The sequence below is a fragment of the Carex rostrata genome, chromosome 9, assembly GCF_964058835.1.
Source record: "Carex rostrata chromosome 9, lpCarRost1.2, whole genome shotgun sequence".
NCBI lineage: Eukaryota > Viridiplantae > Streptophyta > Magnoliopsida > Poales > Cyperaceae > Carex > Carex rostrata.
Window position 1 is genome coordinate 13,185,889 of NC_135926.1, and position 22,348 is coordinate 13,208,236.

General features: G+C 35.7%; 4 protein-coding genes across 4 annotated transcripts; 1 reads left to right on the plus strand and 3 right to left on the minus strand.

The window, feature by feature from the left end:
• Positions 1-5,224: 5,224 nt before the first annotated feature.
• LOC144559975 (UPF0481 protein At3g47200-like) lies at positions 5,225-6,664 on the minus strand. The gene has a single exon (XM_078309140.1). It carries the CDS (start codon positions 6,662-6,664, stop codon positions 5,225-5,227), a length of 1,440 nt encoding a protein of 479 aa, XP_078165266.1.
• Positions 6,665-6,840: 176 nt separating this feature from the next.
• LOC144559976 (uncharacterized) lies at positions 6,841-9,527 on the plus strand. Its single transcript, XM_078309141.1, has 5 exons — positions 6,841-6,889; positions 8,612-8,698; positions 8,765-8,949; positions 9,070-9,283; positions 9,410-9,527. The coding sequence occupies exons 1-4, from the start codon at positions 6,841-6,843 to the stop codon at positions 9,139-9,141; spliced, it is 393 nt and encodes a 130-aa protein (XP_078165267.1). The 3' UTR covers positions 9,142-9,283; positions 9,410-9,527.
• An 849-nt stretch (positions 9,528-10,376) lies between these two features.
• LOC144559575 (putative transcription elongation factor SPT5 homolog 1) lies at positions 10,377-12,490 on the minus strand. The gene is made up of 7 exons (XM_078308638.1): positions 12,358-12,490; positions 12,125-12,259; positions 11,858-11,951; positions 11,569-11,736; positions 11,422-11,479; positions 11,243-11,322; positions 10,377-10,829 (listed from the first exon to the last, which is right to left on the minus strand). The coding sequence occupies exons 1-7, from the start codon at positions 12,373-12,375 to the stop codon at positions 10,765-10,767; spliced, it is 618 nt and encodes a 205-aa protein (XP_078164764.1). The 5' UTR covers positions 12,376-12,490; the 3' UTR covers positions 10,377-10,764.
• Positions 12,491-12,559: 69 nt separating this feature from the next.
• Positions 12,560-17,975, minus strand: LOC144559574 (putative transcription elongation factor SPT5 homolog 2). Its single transcript, XM_078308637.1, has 10 exons — positions 17,613-17,975; positions 16,855-17,114; positions 14,571-14,714; positions 14,318-14,479; positions 14,122-14,217; positions 13,851-13,918; positions 13,360-13,726; positions 12,932-13,087; positions 12,743-12,840; positions 12,560-12,653 (listed from the first exon to the last, which is right to left on the minus strand). Exons 1-10 carry the CDS (start codon positions 17,896-17,898, stop codon positions 12,563-12,565), a joined length of 1,728 nt encoding a protein of 575 aa, XP_078164763.1. The 5' UTR covers positions 17,899-17,975; the 3' UTR covers positions 12,560-12,562.
• Positions 17,976-22,348: the final 4,373 nt, after the last annotated feature.

The following is a 22,348-nucleotide window of genomic DNA, read 5'->3' on the forward strand; positions in this document are numbered from 1 at the left end:
ATGATGATGTCATTGTGTATATGGGTGAGGGGGTGTGTATGAGACTGTTAGTGATGGGCATATAGCGGTAGCGGTGGCGTTTGTGGTTGCTTGGTGTTAGATTCCGGGTGTACATTCCATATTTGTCAACTAAGGGATTGTTTTGATTCCTTTCGTGAGGTGTCCGGTGGTGCTGTGATTTAGGTTGATGGAACGACTTTGTCGGTTGCCGAAGTTGCTGCAATTAGGTTCAGGATGTGAGATGGTATGATTTGCATGATTATCGGTGTTTAGTACATACCCGATATTCAACGGGGTCATGTATTACTCAGTTAGTTGCATTTATGCAGGTATGAGTTTCGAATACGCGATGGGTCCATGAAAGTACTTCGAGGTGACATGGTTGTCATTATCTCTATCATACGAGGTGGTCTCTATGAGATGGTTGGTACAGTAGACTCTGCGTTCACTGTCGTGGAGCTTCTAGTGGGTCATGTTAGCACAAAAGTGTATCACAAAGTTTCAGTACAACAAGTTGTACCTTTTAAACCTTGAATTAACTTTCGATTAAGACTGCAAGTGCACAATCCTATCGTATAGTAAAATCAGGTATCGATCCAAATGACAGTTCAAATCTAAACTGGACTTTACTTAAATTAATTAAGTACTAGAAGTTGGAAAATATTGATTTGGTTTGTTTAATTTTCTAAATTCAATATCAATAATTAAAATGACAGAAAGTAAAGATTAATTTTTATCAATTATAAAAAGGCGTTTCCAGGGTTTCTGATTTCATCTTCAACTCTGCCTCTCATACGCGGCCCGCGTGGCCCTCGAGTTGATACAACAGCTGTCTGTTTCTGCGCTATTTCTTTGTATAAGGTTCTACTGACCGTACCTAATGTTCCTAAACCACAATTCTCGTTTGTTAGCTTAATAAACTTAATAACGGAATTACAATTTTCACCTTCTTAGGTTTCCAAACCTCAACTCTCATTTATTGGTATTCAACCTAAGTTATTTGTCCGGTTTACTAAAGGTATCCACCATCTCTCGATAAATGGAAAGTTCATCTCTCAGCTACTATTTGGTCTCGCCTCTCGGCTCAAAAACCTACCTCGTATACTTAGTCTGGTTGAGAGAAACATCAAGGCCAAAGTACAAGAAAGATGCTATAAATCATCTAACAGTAAACCAAGAATAATCCAAACAATTTCAACTAAGCAATTAGAATAATACTCAAACAAATAAACACAAACATCAACACAGATTCAAACAACATGCATATAAAATAGAGTATTCGACTACATCATAACCCTAGAAACTAAATAAACTACTCAGACATAGTTCTAAAACAAGTAAAATAAACAAGGGAAGAACAAATCATGATAAAACCCGAAGAACAAAGAAGATCCGTGATCAAACTTGCGTCTTTTTGCTTCTTAACTTCGTCTCCAAGCTAGCTATCAAGTCCAAACCCTAGAATTCTCTCCTTAGCTCCAGAAAATGCTGAATGATCGGTCTCTAGCAAGAAATCTCGTATTATAGCCTTTCTGACTGACCTTCCATCATTGAGCCTCTATTTCCAATTCTATTCTGTTTCCGAAATAGGCTGACGCGACCCGCGTCGGATGTGACGCGGCCCGCGTTCCTGTGTCTCTCAAGCGGTTGATGAGCGACCGCGTCTGTGGTCGCGTCGGGGTGTGATGCGGCCTGCCTCGGATGTGATGCGGCCCGCGTGTAGAGCTTCAGAATTCACAATCTTCCCTGATTTCACATGTTTTCTGCAAAATAAGAATAAAAACGTAGCAGTACCACATTATATAGATATTCAATGTAAAAGACACGATTTGGTGGTTTAAAACACAAGTTTTGGTACAAAATTTGATCGGTTTTATAGATCAAATAACAAGACATCAGGTCATATGATCCAATGCAACAACTATTCAAGCAGCTCTTTGTGTAAAGATGATCCATTGATCTGTACTTACTTTCCTGATTCCAACTCAAACATCAGGAAAAACCAGGGTTATAAATAGCGCGCTATAGCGCTACTATAGTGTTTTGAATCATAAAAGCTATGACGCTATTGGCGATATAGCATGCTATAGCGACGCAATATGAACATAACGTTATTTTTTTAACCGTTCTGGTTATGACGCGATAAATATTTATCACTGTCAGTTTTCAAATTGTACCATCTTTTTACAAAGAAAGCCTACTTTTATAAATTCCGATATTTATTTCTTTTTAAATGTCTGTTGTAAAAATAAACCTATATATCTATCCAAAGTGATGATATCCACAGCAATATGTGCTAGCTCTATGATTTTTTTTTTCATAATTACAACCTAAACATACTAAAAGACACTATCTCCTTAATTTTCATTCTTAATTTTTTTACAACAATTTATCATAAAAAATATCCTACAAGCAAAAAAAAAAAAGCATCAATTAAAAAGAGTAGACAAAGCAAAGTTCCTATTAAAATGACTTTTGAGTCTGTATTTTATTTCGGACCCAACAAAGTCATTTTATTACGAAATGTTGGATTTATTCCGAAGAAAAGATAGGAATTTATGACTGAGGCTATGGTACTATGTAGGCCTGCAAACGAATCGAACCAAATCGAATCTGCTCAGGTTCGAATTCGAATTCGAAATTATTTCGAATCAAACCCAATTCGAAATTGAAATGATTTCAAACCTAAAATGCTAGTTCGAATTTGGTTCGGTACAATTCGAACTAGTTCGATTTGATTCAAAATTAGTTTGAAATTGAGGCAGCTATTTGGTTAAATTGAGAGCAATTCTTTCCCGAGCTGACTCGGCTGTGCGAGTAGTTGTGGGTGAATGGTCGGCCACCGAGAAGGGTGCGAGAGAGCTTAGCATGGAGATCAGCAAGGGAGGTATGGCAGTCGACAACAACGAATCGAGTCTCACCGATCTTGAGGCTGAACATAGGCATCTTTTCACCTTTCATTTGGGAGCTGAAATTTCTGGTCTACGAGACTACGACGGGTTTGTAAGACTGAAATGCTGTAATCTACATTCTAAGAGGGGAGAGGAAGGGTAGAAGAGGAGAGATTGGGGATTTTTGGTAGAATGAGGTAGAAATGAATGGAAGAGGGGGCTGTCCGATGGCCATCGGACCACTTTTGTGTTCGATGGGTTTTCTCACCGTCAAATCTGCTTTAGGATTCGTGTGTACGGATTTTAAAGCAGACGCGAAATTGTGGGCACGAATCCTAAAGCAGATCCGACGGTGAAAAGAACCCATCGAACACAAAAATGGTCCGATGAGCGTCGGACGCCCCCCTCTCCCGAAATGAATGGAGTCCTTTCGCTTTTACTTCGGATGTCGCTTTCTTACTTTTTCTCTCTCCCTCTACTCTCTAGTCTGCTGTGTTCACAGACTAATAAAAAGTTTCTAAAAAAAATGTATTAAAATTAGAGTTTAATTAAGTGTAGTGCTGATCACAACATTTTTTTTCTCAATCAGCTAAATTTGCAACCAGTTAAGGGCCCATAAACATCGTTAATAATAAACTTTGCTTGGAAGTTACAAATTTAGTCCTAGCTGGCCTATGCAAGTACAAGTTATAAGTTATGACCTAGGTTGTTACACTTTTCATATAGCCTAAGCTGTATACATTCATAGACACATTATATCAATGGTTTTGTCTCCATGGATCATCAAACGTCTATACCCAAATAATGGTAATGCAAAACATTTACTTTTATAGTTAATTCCTTTAAATATCAATTAATAATTTCATTGATAAAAAAATATATTTAGAACAACTTAAATAAATCTAATTTCTCATCTAAACTATTATCATCATCTAATCCTACTTATTTATGCTCTTAAACATCATAATATCTCATTCCTCATCTCTCTCTAAACCGGATCTTCTTTTCGTCCAATAGCCGCAACACTTTGACGGCCAGATCTACTCACCTCCACGCTTCGGCACTCAACGTCGAGTTCCAACGATCTAATCAACTCACTGCTGCACTTCGACAGTCAGCACCGCACTCCGATGGCCGGATCTACACATTGTCGCATGGTAATGGCTGGATCTACACACTGTCATGCTCCGATGGCCGGATCTACTCACTACTTCGCACCGATCGAAATGGATAAAGACTCTACGCTTCAGGTTTCAACGATATCATATTCTCAGTCGACTCCGCTCGACTCTCTCTCCTCTCTCTCATTCTCTTCTTCACTCAAGAAAGTAGAGACAAGAGATGGAAGAATATCTTGTCGGATTGAGATCTTTAAAGATGAACTTAATTGTTAAGAGCTAATGTTCCATAATAAATTGAACATCAAAACTATTGAGTTTCGGGCTTCCAGCCAATGATGACATGAAGGAATCTTTTTTTGTGATCTTGGTAGTGGTATGACAGTCGTTTAAAGCTTAATTTTATATCTCTATATATTATTCTTCTTTTAAACTTCCATTAATTAAAGTTAGGTACGTTTGCAGGAAGTTTCATTAGTACTTGAAAGATTTTTGAACGGGTCAGTAGGCCGAGAACATATTACGGTCATAGGGCCTTAATATTGGGCTACTGGGCCTCACTGCCTTACAACATTGGGCTATTGGGCCTCACTGGCTTACCCCAAAAATTTACAACTTCCGGACTCATCTCAAGCTATTGTTTTCAAACTACAAAAGCAAAATAAAGCAATCTGTAGTCTATAGACTATACCTTAGCACCCTCACCACAAAGGCACAAACCCTCAATTCTATCAAAACAAAGTAAAACAAGCTGCAATAATATCAAATTGGAGTTAAACTACAACTCTGAATCTAAACACATAAAAATATCAAATGAAGCCACAAATCCACTAATGTCAAACCTTAAAAATGAATAACAAAGGATACAAATTCAAACCCTCAATTCTATCAAAACAAAGTAAAACAAGCTGCAATAATATCAAATTGGAGTTAAACTACAACTCTGAATCTAAACACATAAAAATATCAAATGAAGCCACAAATCCACTAATGTCAAACCTTAAAAATGAATAACAAAGGATACAAATTCGTACATTAATGACAATTTCACTTTCAAATGGTAAACATCATTGCGGTACAAGGGGAAGCAAATATCCAGAGGACAAACCAAACCAAACGAAAAAAAAAACAAAAGGAAAAGGAAAATTAACAATATTACAGACTTATTAAGAGAACAAGATTGCAAATTGTAAAGAAATCGAAACTGACAGCTAATTAGTTCCTTGGGTTGTAGTATCCATAGATAGTGTAGAATGTCTGAAGTACCGTAAGAATTAGCAGGATCACACCTGCGAACACCGAGATGCCCGCCCATGGGCTATTGAAGTAGTTCTTCCGCAAGCTCGCCCATCTACGGTTCCAACTTGACTTATAGTATTCCTTGACATCCCAAAACAAGTGGGGGAAAGGATTATCGTAGTTGTCAATCAAACAAAGGATACCAATATCATTGAACAAAGTGGCTGCATGTGTGTGACTGCTCAGTGTGTTATATATAACGCCAAATTTCTGAAGCAACTCCACATCCTTCTCTGAATCGATGAGATCATCCAAAAATTTTATGTAGGTGCTAATAATTCGAAGTGAGAGTGGCATGGAGTTCTCAAAGGCGATGAGATTTACTAATAAGATCGCCAGAGTTGAGTCAATCTTTAGGCAATGCATCCGCATGATGCCCTTTGAAAATTCAACTTGAAGACCTTCATAATCATCGTCCCTTTTGAATTTTTCAAATTTTATACCTGCAGTCTGGTTAAGTTCAGTTGCATTTTCTATCAACTTTGGCAATGAGCGGCGGATATCTACCCAGCTGGGTGTTTGCTGCAGCTTGGGACTTTTCATTATTTCAATTAATTTTTTCGCCCTTGGCAGAGAGCTTTTCCAATAAAAGTCGAGCAAATGGTCTGATTTGAAATCCAAGCAATTGAAACTGAATTGCCATGGCAAATCACGTTCTATAAACCATCGAAGGACACGTATAAGTTTGATGGACTTGTCCGCATTTGGGAAAAGCCAGTAATACACCACGTTAAGAAAAAAGAGGGGAATTTGATTTTCCAACAGAAGCAAGTCAGATCTTACCTCTTTTACGTTCACCTCTAGAGAACCCATACTCTCCGGTATCGCTCCATAGAAAGAGAGAACAATTCGGATAACAAAGCAACTGTCCAGAAGTAGCATCCGAACAAATTCAACATCACTAATTTGGTCAAACTTCTCTTTATAGAAACTACGAGCACGCCTTTCAAACTTCATAAACGGGTCGACAGGCACACGATCCATGATAATTCCACCTCTATGATAAAAGTGTGTGTTTTCACCTTTATGTTCATCACCTAGCCGCATCATAAGAAGGTTTGACATGCACCAGACTTTTGTATCTTCCATTGGTTGGAGATTATGACGTCCACGGTAATAGGGGCCAATAGAAACCAACTTAGGCTCAAAATCAGATTCTCGACCGTATCTGATGTGCGCTGGGGCACGGAAAATAGAATCTGATGATGAAGTGGAATCGTATTTCCAATAACGTCCAACCTCGGTCTCCCGTTCATCTGCGGCAGATGTCTCTTCGATCTCCGGGGCCTCTGCGGCTGATGTCCCGCCAACCTCCCGGCCCTCTGCGGCTGATGTCACCTCAAACTCTGGGTCCATTTGGAGTGAAAAGTGAATATGGATTGAGGAATATCTTTGCTTTGATGTCGGTATGTTTCGTCTTTATGTTTGTTTCGTAATTTCATAAATATCATACGATTTGGGAGTAGGAGTGCTATAGAAGAAGAAAAATTGGTTGGGTGTATAAGAGTTTATAGAAGATGAGGTAGATCGGGATGCTGGTGAAAAATCGGCCGAGTTGGATCGGAATCGGTGAGTTCCTCGGTTTGTGCTTTTTTAGAGAAAAATCGGTGAGTTTCTCGGCGGATTAATCATCGATTGTTGACGTTTCTCATTGATTCTCACTATTAGCAGCAGTGATTTTTCAATTGATTTTGACTCGGTCAAAAGATCGATTGGGAGAGATGTCATTATATCTATATCTATATATATTATTCTTCTTTTAAACTTCCATTAATTAAAGTAGGGACTAGGGTATGTTTGTCGGAAGTTTCATTAGTACTTTGAAATATTTTTGAACGGCTCATTAGGCCAACAACAAATTACTGTCATAACTTTACACTTTACAACTACCGGACTCATCTCAATTCTCAAGACTCAAGCTATTGTTTTCAAATTACAAAAGCAAAATAAAGCAATCTGTAGTCTATACCTTAGCACCCCACATTTTTATGTATAACCATTTTTTAATATATTTTTATTAAAAATAACCAAGTTTTGAAAAAAATTTAAAAATACTCAAACCGCAAGAATTTCTTATGGTTTGAAATAAACCTCAAGTTGTTGGTGTAAATTGATGTACTATAAACCGTAAATCCTAAAAAAATTGATGTAAAACTTGTGAAAACAAATCATTAAATCCCAACGGACATCGACGGAATCAGAATTGCAAAAAAAAATGTCATTAGTGTCTCAAAAAGTCAGTTAAGTTTTTTTATCAACAGTAGACATACAACAACCGGTATTAGTTTTTTCAAAAGCCCAAGAGATTATTCAACAATTACCCATATAATTATTTTAAAATTCATTTACTATTTATTGTGTGCATTTGCTTATTATTTTAATGGATTACGGTTTCATTTATTATTCAAATATTATTAAAATTATCTATGATTGTTTGTTCAATATATGTCATTTACATGATAATTATTTTTTTTTCAAAACTCAAAGAGATATAGTGCAACGGGGTTTTTATAGTGCAAAAAAAAAAAAAAAAAAAAATCCCAAACCGCAAGAAGGAATAAAAATTCCAAACCGCAAGATTTTCTTGCAGTTTGGATATTTTTAATTTTTTTTCAAAAACTTGGTTATTTTTAATAAAATATATTAATATTCCCATATTTCACTTTTATGGTTCAAAAACAATGTACTAGAGCAAATGTCAAAAAATAAAATTATTGTGTGTAAATAATAAGGAAATTGCAATTTCCTTTTTGTATCTTGATTTTTTGTAAAACAAACTCTAATCTTAAACTCTTAAGTATGTTAGTTTGGATGAGTAACCGATCCTCTGTTTTGTCTAATGTACAGTTATTCATGACTCCATGTGTAAAGTCATTAATAGGCTCTTTATACCTTTGCATGTGCATTATCCTTTGTGAATATTAGAAAAAGGATGGATTGCAGAGTAATTGAAGCAAAGTGCCATATTTCATGGAATAAAGTGCTTCTGACAGTCACTGGACAAAAGTAATTGAAGCAATATGTGTTCCACCAAAAAAGTGTCTCTCAGAAAATCCAATACAGCATTTACTGACAGTGTGGTGGTACTGACTACTGTGCTCTATTCACCTTCCGAAATTGTAACTCTGTGAATGCCACATAGCATCTGTAAATGTTCATTATATCATACCAGTATAATATTTGCACTTGTTGGATTGGCATATCATTGCTAATTGAATTATTACAGGGTTCCAAATTATCCAAAACTGTCCTCCATGAATATAGTGTGAGGAAAGGACAGTTGTATTTGCCTTCTTATAACAGGAAAGTTCCTGAGAGCGGACCCGCTTTCGAAGAGTAAGAAAGAGGCTGAGCAAAATGCCTCACGGTTTGGCATCAATTCTCTCTTAGGTGATTATTAAATAATGCTTTAGACTTTTGCTTTTCAAATTGATATCCTTTTATTACTTTTTTCAGAGAACTCTGATACAAGTTGCTTGATGTCACAAGTAATCAAGAAATTCGTGCCAGCAACAGCTGAAAGTGACCCCAACCCCAACCCTAACCTTAATTGTAATGTTGTCTCTCAAATTGACTCAGTTAAGGAACCTGTAGAAGTTACAGAAACGAATCCTCCCGTTTTCCCGCAATATCTAATTGCAGTAAATTTATCTCTTCTTACACTTTCATTTGCAAAAAAGAAAAGAGAATAATATAGGATGATATTTTTTTTTTGTAATTTTTTAATTCAATGGAACACATATTGTATATGTTGAATGCAGAATAACACATTTAAGTCAATCCTGAAAGAAGATGGAGATAAAAATAGGAAATCAGGATGTGCCGGTGTATAAAACCTACACATAGGAAAGTGGGCCCCATCGAAATTTGTATCCTCTGTCTCTTTCGAAGGGAATACGTACTTTGAACCACTATTGAAGAGTAAGAAAGAAGTCGAACAGGCTGCTGCCCGTGTTGCCATTGATTCTATTTTAGGTACCAAAATGAATTTCCTAGTAGGTCTAACATATTTGCAAACATTTGTTTTTGGTCGAGTGTGTCATGCAATTCCATTTATATTTGACCTAAATTCTGATGACATTTTTTTCTCAAAATTTGCAGGAAACCCTGTATCAAAAATTTTTATGTTACAGGCAATGCAATCCAAAATTGAACTCTTTGGATATCAATTTGAGCTCTAACCCTAGTGCCAACCCGAATCCTGATCAAGTAAATATTCCTTTGGAGGAATCAAATATCCTGCACCCCTAGGGGCAGGAAATTCCTGCCCCTAAAGTCACTGCTGGTGGATCCGATGTGGGTTCCAGATCAAATATTTAAATTTTAAAAGTGATTCCGACCCCACTCGGCAGTGGTTCTAGGGGCAAGAATTTCCTGCACCCCCAGGGGGGCAAGTGATCTCGTTCCCCCTTTGGAGCAAGTGAGCACAAATCCAGAAACCAAGTGTAGTGCGGGCCCTGCCTGGTTAGTACTTTGCCAGAGTGAGGAAATAAAAGTAGGCCTACGGGCAATGTATGAAACCAAAAAAAAAATAATAATAAATAAAAAATAAAAGTGGAAAACCTGTCAGGTGTGGGACCCAACAAGAGTGCACGAAAGAGTGCTAGGAAGAAGGAAAAGAAGCGGGAGGCTAAGAAGTTTAAAATGGAGTAATTATATTTATATTACATTTGTATGCAAATGCTGTTTTAAATGTTGTTAAGACACTGTTTCTCTTGTGGATATGATAACTAATTAAGGTTATGTGATAAATATGCTAAAATGGTTTAAATTAAATGACTTGTGCTTATGTGGGGGTAAAAGGGATTAATTTGTTCAATGCATTTTAAAAAGTTGGTCATTCAATTTAGCAAACAGCTGAAATAATATCAGTTTAAGCTGTAATAGCATTCAATAGCCATCTCATTAATAGTAAAAAACATTTGTTTTTAGATTATTATAACTATAGCTTTCTGAAGAGAAGATGTAAATTATAACAACCACCATGAGATGTACAATCAAACGATACAATTCAATACTTCCTTCCACCATCATTATATATATAGTCATCAGATGTCCGACTCTACAACACCATAATTACATAAATAAAAGATAAAAAATAAAAATAAACAAGGCTACTAAGACCACCTAGATTCCTATACTAATCATCATTTTCTGTGGCGGTGACGCAACTATAGATAATGAAAAAGAGAAGCAATATAGAAGAACATCTGAGGCCGATTAGCATGACTTGTCCTGCGATAACGTAGCTCAGTGGAGCTTGTACCAATTCATCAGGACCAGTACCAGTGGTTCTAGCAGTACCAATGGGGACGACATCGTGTGGTGAGTTGGGCCTCATCATGTACCCTTTTTGATTGCCCATGGATTTCTTTATAAAAGATCCTGGCCTTTTGTCTATTTATCTGTCTTCTATTTTGAATTTCCGAGTTCATTAAACAATCTAGCAGCAATCATCACCTCCGATACCTAGCACCATCTGAGCCACTAGTGGTTCTCATACCACCAGGCGTCGGTGTTGCTGCATGTAACCAAATAAACAATATAGACTAAACTTTAGGTATGTGTAGTTTCTTATATTTGAAGGTTGTTTTTGCATATTTCCAGCCAGTTGTCAGACTAAGTTCACATTGGAATAATTGGAATTCTGTTAGACAAAAGTATTCGAGATGCTGGTTGTTTTTGTTCAGTAGGACTAAATTTGTGCCGGTCGTATTTAACAAGCCAAACCGGTAAGCACACAGATTCTGTATAGGTACTGAACTACTGATATTAGCATGGTACATGGAGAATCAAACTCTAGTAAGGAAAAATAGATTTATGATTGTTTTTTTTTGTCAGCTAGCTAGGTTTTAGGTGCTTTTACTTTGCAACAAAACAATGGATACCAAAGATTAAAACAAGAACTAGAGGTCAAAACAGAGAGAATCAAACCTCCAACATCCCGCATAGGGGTCAGCACTGTATGCAGCGGTGTCCTAGGGGTCCTTGCACCAGGCAAGGATCTTGCTTCCCTGATGAACAAGTAAAATTCCAATTCATGTCAGTGGTAAGCTCAATGTTTAGTATAGGTTTAGACAACAACAAAGAAGCAGAGTACTAATTATACTTACGAAAGAGCTGGAGCTGGAGCTGGAGTACCACTTTCAGCAATAATCTGGTCTCTAGAAACTGTTACAGTCAGCATCGATAAATATAAGTGGAACATCCTAAACAAAACATGGACTGAAAAAGGACAGTAAGAGAGAGGAGAGCAGTACAGTTGATGGTCTTCATCAATGACTCGAGCTCAACACGTACAATGACTCCCTTGAAACCAACAACCCGGCCATGGTAACCCTTGTAGGGACCAGATTTTACCTTCACATGCTTCCCCACCAAGATCTTCCCGTGCCCTTGGCCACGACCTCCAAAACTCCAACCTGAAACTGCAAAACATAAATCAAATTATGCATGTTACAACTATTATCGAAGAAGAAAAAAAAAAGAGATTATGCATGCTACAACACAAATCAAATTAAAACATTATATTTTTCATGTGGGGATTACATTGAGAGGAAGCTACTCGACGGGGGGGCCCTCTGAACTGTGAGCTGGGGGATCGACTAGGAGCACCAAGTCGTGAGCCCGAGACATCTCCAACCTGTAATAAGACAATCAGATCGATTATTATATATGAGGGCATTATTTTGATATGTCATAGGGCAGGGTTATATTTAGTATTTCTAGATCTGAGTGTGCTCTTAATTTGTTTTTATCTGAGTGTGCTCTTAATTTGTTTTTATCTGGGGCTATATAGAAATTAAAAGGACGTACATTTCTGTTGTTAGATCCACCAACAAGCAGACAGGACTGTACTTTGGTGCAAATGAAACCGGCATGCTCAGTGCGGCAAGGGTCATGGATGAACAACATCCCATTGAATATGTGCTTCACCAGCCCTTGCTTCCCCTATTTTCAAGGAAGAAAGTTTTACATATATGAACAAACATATTTTAGGCAGGCTTTAAATGTCATTAGCTTGTTTATAAAAAAATTAAGTAGCATACCTTGAGTGGGCCTTCCATAACCCTGACAACATCCTTGGCCGAAATAATGTTATTTGACCTATCATTGGCATTTTTGCACCAGCCAATTTTGTTTCTGATCTCCCTAAGGTTTACAACTCTAACCTTAGGTCGATCAGGCACCCCTTGAAAAACCTATCATACATGTCAAAAGAACCAAATCAGTTTAAATGAATCACATGTCAAATTAAATACGGGCCAAAGAAAGAAATTTCAAGTCTTCTCTTGCCTCAAGTCCTTCAACCTCCATTCGAATAATAACCCCGAAGGACTTGTCGCTGCAAAAGGATAAAATAATAAGAATCGGTACACATACTATAAGTGCTTCCTTTTTCCCCATAAAAAAAAAGTAAAGATGGATTCTTACATGAGCTGTACAAGATCATACAACTCATAACCTCCCATTTGAGCCAAGGGTTTGGTAAATTCTGTGCTCTTCACCGCATAGTCCGCAAAGACATGGATCTGGAAAAGCAAAGAGGAAAGATAAATATTAAAATTTCTTCTTCATTAGTCTTTGAAAATTTTGAAACTACAAGATAAGATGTGTAAGTACGTGTTCGCTATTGGTATCAGACAACACGGTCAATACATGCCCATTCACTTTGACCACTGTTCCGCTTGCACCCTCCAAAACACCAGAGACCACCTTTATTTGTTCCCCTGGCTTAAAAAACTTGCACAGCTCCTTCTCATTGAAAGAAAGTATTTCCTGTATAAATGGAAGTTTTAGTCAGATAGCAACTCTTCAAACAGCCCCTTCATAAACAAATAGTTCTTTACAATGGCATGAAAATTTTAAATTATTTTTCTGAACATTATGATCATTGAAATAGTTGGACATATGCCTAGTGATAGTTATGTATGATAAGATATTGTTTGTCAAATAGGTAACAACACTAAAAGCTAACATCTCAGAAGCATGAAGTAAAAAAAAATGATTTCAAGTGCAAAAATAGAAAGGAAAAAGATAAAGATTGTTACCGGAAGTCTTGTTTTCGGTCTGACGTGGACAGTGGATCCTTCCACATTATGAACCCAGCCCTCGAGGTTTTTTAGGTCACCACGGACGACAATTACAGCATCGCCTTTCATGAAATGACCCTTCTTTCTAGACGTAGTAGACAAATTGGCAATGTCCCCACACACATCACGACGACGCCCGTTGAACATCTCCAGTTCTGCAAAGGATGGCTGGATGTAGTTGGTGTTAATTGATTTCATTGACACCGTCTTGTATAAAAAACCATCCTTGAAAACCAATTGCGGCAGTGATGGCCCTTCAAGTTGGACAAAACCCTCGCCTAAATTTCTGTTCCACTTCTTGCACACTCTGAGGTTCTTGTACTTCCTAATATCAATCATGTTGACCAACAAGTATAACTTAGTAAAGTAGAAAAGAACAAAGACAATAGTACCTGGGTCTTTTTCCTAACGCTGCAATTTTTTAACTATCAAGGAAATTATGAGAATACCTGACTTCCTCTTTTTTGAAGAATCTTGGGGGAGGTACAACAGCCCTCTTTTTCAGCTGCTCATTTCTCTGAAATTATTGATAGAAGATTAAAGTACAGAATGTGCCTATCAAATTAAAAATTAAATATGCACTTAAAGGGCACTATACTTGCAATAACTAATGAGGATCATGAATGTTCACCAAGGGCGACAGAATTTTAACACCATCATGATTTCCCATATAAAAGTTTTGAGGGGCGAGAGAGAGAGAGAGAGAGAGAGAGAGCTAACTGCTTTAACTGCACTCTTTTCTGCAAGATGTTGTAAATCAAGCCTAGGAATGAGCTTAACTGTGACTTCCCGTTTAACATCATCAACATCAACAACCTTCACCATACACCAGAAACATGCCAAGTCAAAAAGGATAAACAAGACAACTCCAAATGATAATAAAAAAAAGAGAGAAAGGTAAAGCCAAAAACTGAACCTGAGCAAGGTCTCCTTTATAATCTCCCCGCTTCATTCGAACCCAAGCACCTTTAGTAATATCCATAGTCTTGTTCTCTACTGAAAGAACAGCAGTCATCTCCTCTATTGGAACAACTTGAGGAACGAAAGAAGAATATACATTCCGTAGACCATCTAAAGCCTGAAGAAAATAAAACAATCTCATTAAAAACTAAGAACTTTTTAGATATGCAAAAATAAAATAATGATAGAAACGGATAGCATAATCAAACCTCCTTAACATTAGCTATGGTCTCAGCTTCGACATAGATATAATTCTTAAGATGGTCCAATGCAATAACTGACGAAATACAAAGTCCTTCCCCATGAACGGACCTTTGCATTAAGCGTATTGCAATCTCACGCTCGTGTCCAATCTGCATTCATCATTAAATAAAACTTTTTTATGTCACCAATAATTAGGTAGTTATTTTAAATGTCAAAGGACGCTATGACAGAGATCCTCTCTGTCCTTTTCTTTGACATAGTAGCAGATGTGCTCAACAAAATTAAAATAAAATATAAAAAGCACAGGTAGCTGGGTATATACAGGGGCTTGTGCTTTTCAAAACTTTGGTTATATTTTAAATCTGCATTTTGCAAATGATAGGATAGTAGAAGCCTTGAAATGGATTTTAATAGGATTTGAAGACCTTTCTGTTCCAAAAATTAACTTTAATAAGAGTAAAATTATTCCACTTAATATTTATAAATGGGAAGTGATTAATTTGGCTAATAGATTAGGGTATAAAATTGCTAATTTGCCCATTAGTTACTTGGGTGTCCCTTTGCATTGGAAAAAAATTGCCACCTACAGATTTGATAGAAAAAAAAAATAGAAAGGAGATTACAAGGCTGGATAAGTTTTTTTTTTTAAGGTCAGTGAGCAGACAGCTCACAAACATTACTAAATTTGGTAGTATCGGCTAATGTACTGGCTGGAACTTCATAGAATGCCAAAGAATGTTAGGATTAAAATTGACAAACTGAGGAAAAAATTTCTTTGGTATGGTGGTGATACAGTGAGGATAAAACGCCCACTCGTGTCTTAGAAAATAGTTTGTAGGAGCAAGAATCTGGGTGCATTAGGTGTAATAAATTTGGAAATAATGAATCAAGCCCTACTAGGTAAGTGGTGGTATAGATTTAGTGATGCAAAGATTCAAGAGGTACATGGAAAGGTATCCTTATTTCTAAATATAATGCTACCGTGACTAACTAAGAAACTTTCTCCTTTTTGGAAGGAAATAATGAAGGGTATATTAGCTTAGGATTAAATAAAATTGTTCATAGTGGAAAACAAACATTGTTTTGGCATAATAGATGGAGAGGACATTGTGCTTTAAAATGTGCTTATCCTAACTTGTTTCTGATTACCTCTTATCCTGATATTTCAGTTGTTGAGGTATATATTCTACAATAATCAAATGAATATAGAATTTGTTAGGCAATTAGGAGGTATCTATTTAAAAGAATGGAACAGTTTAGTTGTTCAATTTCAATCTTATACTATTTCATCAATTAATGATGATTTGATTTCTTGGAGATGGATAGCATCTGGCATTTTCACAGTTAAATCCTTCTATTTGTGGTTGGGATTTGGAGGTATTCAAAATAAAGAATTTGATAGTATCTGGAAGTCTAGAATTCCTCTGAAGATTAAGGTTTTTATGGTTAGTAAGAAAGAAGAGAATATTGACTAAAGATAATATTCTAAAGAGAGATGGGTAGGAGATTCTAGTTGTCCTTTATGCTCCCAATTTGAATAATTGGATTATATTTTTATTAGTTGTTTTACTGCTTGGATTTTATGGAATTGGATTGCATTACATAATGGGTTTAATTTTAATTGTACTTCAGTACATGATATGTGGTGTTTAGATGCCCAAGTGCTTCTTAAAGATAAGTTTCTTTTAGAATTAACCAAATGTGTTGTACTATGGTTATTCTTGGAAAGAAATAGTGTTTGCTTTAGAAATACACCACCAAAAACTTTGAGGTCATTAGGGTCGCACACTGTTTCCTAGGCATCTTTTTGGTGCAAAAGCAGAGGGGATGATTCTTTTTTCAAACTTTCCCTTATTGTTTTACCTCTTGATGTGAAAGAATTACCAATTCAGGTACATGCATATTTGGAGGAGATGGCAGTGTTACCAGTGCATAGGTGTGGAACAGATTTGCATATAGCTAAGCTAGGCAGAAGTTTAATATTTTCTTTTGCAAATCTTCATACTACTGTCTTTGTTGCAAGTACTATTACTATCTTTGTTGCAAATTCTTTTGGTGCTAATTTTTTTAATACTGGTTAGTTTTAGGTAGTTTGTTTTAGGGTTTAAGGTCAAGTTTTTCTTATCAGGTTTGCAATAGAGTACGTACCAGCTGTTTGGTACTGGAATACTTTGATTTCTTTAATGAAATTACTAGAGTTCATCAGCATAATCAATAGTGGTAATCAGCTATATAACTTGGCAGGAAATTAAATTGAAAGAAATAGAAAGGAAAGGGTAGGTATCATACAGCGCATTTAACCAACCAAAGTTTGGGGTCACTGAGGGTGGGGAGGAGGGCCTGCTGCTCCACCTCATTGGCATCCCCAGCATGATCCATCTCCTGTCGCTCCATGATGATGCGACTGGGCCTGGTGTAGCGCTCCATCACCCGACGCTCCATCTCATTTATGTCGTCTTCACACTCCTCGGCAATAATATCTACCCGACCCATCCTCTGCTCAGGCTCATTCACCATCACCAACTGATCAGCACCCTCGTCGATGAAATCTGCTGCATTTAATTTTTTTATAAGAAGTTGCTCTTACAAACCAAGTATTTATTTCTATTATGTTTCTGTATTTTCAATAGAAACAAGGATGCCAATTTATCCATCATATGATATAACCACCTTTAATTGATAGTTTACATGGTAAATAATAGAATTCATTCTACACTAACTATTTTAAAGTATCGCAATCGCTGAATGCGAGAAAAAAAAATAAAAAACACTCAAATAAGGTACAGAATTCTAAACAGTTCTGTGGGTTTCTGTTTAAACCCCTTCTTAGCATGAGAATTTTATATGGACATTCGATACACAAAGGAATCAGGTCATGTTAATTATCTAACTTTTATAACTGTATCGCATTTTCTGGATTCGAGACAGATTAAAATAAGGCACAAATTAAGTAGCAAACAGTTCTATGGAATTGTTAATCTTTCTGAGAATTGTTAATTTTTCTTTTGCTATGAAATTCTGAGAATTGTTAGAAGGTACACTATTACCATCATCTTCTCCCTCGTCTTCTTCCTCCTCATCGTCATCTACCTCCGCCTCAAAATCAATGAATTTCATTACCGGAGGCTTTCTCCGACGACCCCGATCACTGCCTTCCGTCTCATCCTCACCATTGCCTCCGACCCCAACAGTCCTCTTCCCGGCTCTTTGTCGTTTTCTCTGTCTTACGTATTCCTCCTCCGCCTCTTTCTCCTCCACGTCGTGGATAACCCGCCGGCCTTGCACCTCCTCCTCCACGCCGTCGTAGACATTCTCTGAGTCGCGGCGAACCATGATTGCAAAGGGATGGGGATTGGGGAAATCGGAATACGGCTAGGGTTAGGGTTAGGGTTTTTGAGAATTTGGGCGGACATCGGAGCGGAGCTTTGAAGCTTATATGGTACGGTTGAAAGGTAACGGTGGAGGAGGTCGCAAAACTCCATTGCGAAGAAGAAGAAGAAAGCAGTAGGCGTAGTTCAAATGTCAAATATTGGCCAATCAACAGGCCTGTTTTTATATTGTTGGAAATTTTTCATTGCACCCCTTCTCATATCAACAATTATAATTTACCCGCCCACGGACTTAAAAAAAAAAAAAAAATTATAATTTTCCCACTTAAACTTAAATATTATATTTGATTGTGAATGTTATATTTTGAATATAAAACATTATAATTTCCCTCTTAAACTTAAAAATTATATTGGGAATATTAGCTCCAAGAATCATCAGACCAATTTTAAATAGAGTAGGTTTCAATACCTCATGCCTTTTATGCTTTATTATACCTCGTATTTTATATATTTTCGTTCAAAATCTAAATTGCCAATCTGAACCACTCAACATGATATTCATACTAAAATATGTCTGGGATGAAATTTTTTTACTATTATTTAAAATAGGTACGGAATCATTGTATTTGAATGGTCCAAAAACAGTTATTTTGTACTTATCTTAAAAAAATATATAAAATTTCCAAAAAAATATAAAATTTTATCGCCAAACATATTTTATTATGGATATCATGTTGAGCAGTTTGGATTGACAATTTAAACTTGAAAAATAAAGATATAAAATATGAGCTATGATTAGATATGAAAAACATAATGGATTGAAACTCTCCTATTTTAAATATCAAGAAATATAAAATAACCACTCAATTGGTGATTGCCTCTTATTCAATTCAATCACATCTCAACTTTTAAAGGACAACTCTAGATGAAAGGAAAGGCTATACTTGTTATTTTAACTTTTAAAAATTACTAAATAATATATTTAATAAATAAAAGGGATAGAAGGAAAGGTTTTTAATTTATATGAGTATATAGAATATTAAAGTGTTTTAATGGAGAAATTAGCTATTTTAAAAAAAATTGATGAGCACACTAAAAAGTTTCTCCAAAAAAAAATACATACCTTCAAAAATATTAAAATATCTCTCTGTCCTTAGTTTTTCGATCGTAATAAAATAAGTTTAGTCTTTAGAAGAAAATCATAATACTTTTTCCCCAAAATATGGACTAAACTCCCGAATAACAAGTCGTTTTTATTTTAAATTTTAAAATTGTATAACAAGTCTTTTTATTTGAAAAAAAAAAATTTAACTATTTTAGTAATCTAAAAAGTGAAATAAAAGTAAAATAAAAGTAGAATTGTAAAATTGTAAAATAGAAGTAATATTGTAAAATTGTATAACAAGTCGTTTTATTTGAAAAAATCTTTTAACTATTTTAGTAATCTAGAAAGTAAAATATATATAGTGTAATTATAAAATAATTTGGGGGTATACAAAAGTAAAGAGATTATTTATCTACTTGCCTTATATTACATTATTTTGGTTTGAAATTTTAGAGTGAAATAAGAACTTATTCCGCTCTCACTTCACTTTGTTGGTGTGTAATTGTTATAGTTTATTAACAAAATTAGCAAGAAAAAATTGTAATTATGAATTGTTTTTTTTTTAATGGGGGAATTTCATGTATCCCCCTCAAAAACATTGAAATTACGTATTTCCCCCTCTAAAATTCATAATATCATATTTACCCTTCCAAAGTTGAAAAACTCACAAATTTACCCAATAAATTGATTTTGCTATTAAAACTATTTTAAATTTATAAATTACCCATTTTACCCTCTATTAAATAATCAAAAGTTATCTCTCCTCTCTAAACCAAAAAGAGTTTCAAGACACTATGTCATTCAGTTACGATATTGAACTGAGAAAGGGAATATGGATGGCACCATAATCCTTTTTCTACAAGTGGAACTGAGGTTTACTACTAAAAAATGCTTAGAAGCTCAACCTTTACCTATTACGCAATCACACATCCACCTGGTATTACTACTAGCAATTGAATCTTTGCCCATGCTTCGGGCACTCGCAAATGCCTGTCTAACATGGTTTCGTCCCTAACTAGCTTGGTGTTTCTCACCATAGGCAGTGTGGATGTCATAGGCTAGCTTTTCGAATCATCATAGTAGGAAATATGGCTTGGGTTGTATGGAAAGTAATACAAATCAAAATGGAGACTTGCAAAAGGAGACGAGGCAGCCATGCATGTGAAGAATCGATTTAACATTCTTAATCACAACAATTTTATGTTATGAATAATTTGATTTTTCTCTCATATCACAACCTGGTGAATTTATATATAGGAAAATTACAAAAATCAAACTTTAAAGCAAATTGTCTGCTATTAGTCAAAGTGTATTTCCTTTGACCAGCCTGCGCTACACCTTGTCCCAACCTGGATTATGTAGCATCGCCTCGATTTTGTTTGGGTTAGTGGCTACTCTGTAAGGGAAAATACACTGATTAAATTGAAATTATCGGAGAGAGACTTAGGTACTAACACTGGTGGTTACATCCTCTTCCTTTCTAACGCTCGGGAGCTGCTCGACAATAAGCCTCAAAGAGTTTACACTAAGCCATTATTCTCTGATCTCGATATTCCTCTACCACTCCTACCTTCAATCTGTCAGCTTCAAATTTAGCAAAATCTTTTACTCAATATACCATAGATTGTTTTATACATCTCCACATTAATTGCTTTGTGCACTGAATAGCTTCCAACCTCTTTGTTTCGATATTTACTACCACTACCTAATATACTTTCAAAAAGTACTCTCTAATACCAAATATACATTGAATAACTCCCTCCAAACTACTCTCTGCTACACACAAATCTACTAGTCTACTACACACCCCCATAGCCATACCATGGCAAAGAGCTTCCCAGTAAGTGATGTCCAGATCATTCATGGATGTGTCTACCTCCCCACCAATCCCTTGTACGCCTAGCTTCATGAGCCCCTTCACCAATCTCTAAAGGTTTCTGCCATGGGTCAGAATAGACATGTGGGGCTTCAATAATCCAGGTTTTTCCAAATCAACTACGTAGTAAAATAACAGCATGTTTTTTTTGGGAGGGAGAATTTTTATTATTTAATAAAGGGTAAAATGAGTAATTTATAAATTTAAAATGAGTTTTAATTGAAAAATCAATTTATTGAGTAAATTTGTGAGTTTTTGAATTTTGGAAGGGTAAATATGATATTGTGAATTTAAGAGGGGGAAATACGTAATTTCAAGTTTTTTGAGGGGGATACATGAAATTCCCCCTTTTTTAATCGTAATAGTAAATGGTTCATTAAACTTGACACGAATCTCGAAGCCTAAATAATACTATCCTCCAGCGCCATCCCGAATAATCAGTGTGTTTCGAGTTAATCTTAGCCGTTCGTTTTAATTTGCTCGAGTCAGGTACCTGAAAGTATTCGTATTCATCCAACTGTGTATCTTCTTAAATATCTCATATTTTTTGTGACCAACGTGTCTGGTGCAATAGCGGGAAATAAATCTGCTGTGATTCTAAAGAGATCGCAGACCCTGTTATTTCATATTCATTCATTTATCTGTTTAGAGATTCGTGCATAAAAATAAGTATTATTAAGATTTGTGCATTTCAAAAAGTGAAAGGTTAGATTTGGAATCGCAGGGTCCTGCGATCTCTTTAGAATCACAGCAGATTTATTTCCGCAATAGCGCGGGGGCCAGTATTAGTTAGGCTTTGAGATTCGTATAGAACGTACTTGAACGGTTGAGATTTTTCAAATAGTCATGCAAAATATGAGATATGTCAAAGGATGCGTATTGCCTGCACCCATAGACCGTATTTCTATTCTTATAGGTACATTTGGATGGGAGTTAGAATAGCTAGAATAGTAAAATTTAAGAATAGTGAATGAGAATAGAGAAAAAATAGTGATTTTTAAATTAGTGTGAAATTTGTGCTATTTGGATTAGTAAAAATGTTGTTTGGATTGTGCATTTGTAATAGTAAATAGTTGTGACCGATAAAGAATAGTGTTAACAGTGTGCTAATTAAGAAAAAAATAGACAAGTGGGGTCTCAAACGAATTGTCATGACGTGAAAATAATAGAATTAATATCAATTTTATCATTTTGGGACTGTGTTAGCGGAAATCGAAGAAAAAAATATATTTTTCCCTCTCTTTACACTTTTCAAATAGTAGCTATTCTAACATTTACAAGGAATAGAAAATAACAACTATTCTAACTATTCTAGCTATTTCAAATAGGTTCTTTTTTAGAATAGCTTCTATTCTTGACACATCTAAACATACCCCTATTAAATATGTAGATGTATTAAAAGATAAAATTTCAAATTGAATATCAGTTCTCTAATTAAATAATCTTTTTTTATTAAATATATTTATTTTATGT

What these genes read in the sequence shown, in the direction of transcription:
- LOC144559975 (XM_078309140.1), bottom strand. Translation starts at nt 6,664, where the DNA reads ATGGACCCAGAGTTTGAGGTGACATCAGCCGCAGAGGGCCGGGAGGTT.
- LOC144559976 (XM_078309141.1), top strand. Translation starts at nt 6,841, where the DNA reads ATGCTGGTGAAAAATCGGCCGAGTTGGATCGGAATCGGTGAGTTCCTC. An exon ending in CGGAATCGGTGAGTTCCTCG is followed by an intron (nt 6,890 to 8,611) that starts GTTTGTGCTTTT and finishes TTCTTATAACAG; the next exon opens with GAAAGTTCCTGAGAGCGGAC. An exon ending in TGGCATCAATTCTCTCTTAG is followed by an intron (nt 8,699 to 8,764) that starts GTGATTATTAAA and finishes TACTTTTTTCAG; the next exon opens with AGAACTCTGATACAAGTTGC.
- LOC144559575 (XM_078308638.1), bottom strand. An exon ending in GTGGATCTAACAACAGAAAT is followed by an intron (nt 11,952 to 12,124) that starts GTACGTCCTTTT and finishes GTCTTATTACAG; the next exon opens with GTTGGAGATGTCTCGGGCTC. An exon ending in GCTCCAGCTCCAGCTCTTTC is followed by an intron (nt 11,323 to 11,421) that starts GTAAGTATAATT and finishes CTTGTTCATCAG; the next exon opens with GGAAGCAAGATCCTTGCCTG.
- LOC144559574 (XM_078308637.1), bottom strand. Translation starts at nt 17,898, where the DNA reads ATGGTTCGCCGCGACTCAGAGAATGTCTACGACGGCGTGGAGGAGGAG. An exon ending in AGACGAGGGAGAAGATGATG is followed by an intron (nt 17,115 to 17,612) that starts GTAATAGTGTAC and finishes TAAATGCAGCAG; the next exon opens with ATTTCATCGACGAGGGTGCT. An exon ending in CCATAGCTAATGTTAAGGAG is followed by an intron (nt 14,480 to 14,570) that starts GTTTGATTATGC and finishes TATTTTCTTCAG; the next exon opens with GCTTTAGATGGTCTACGGAA.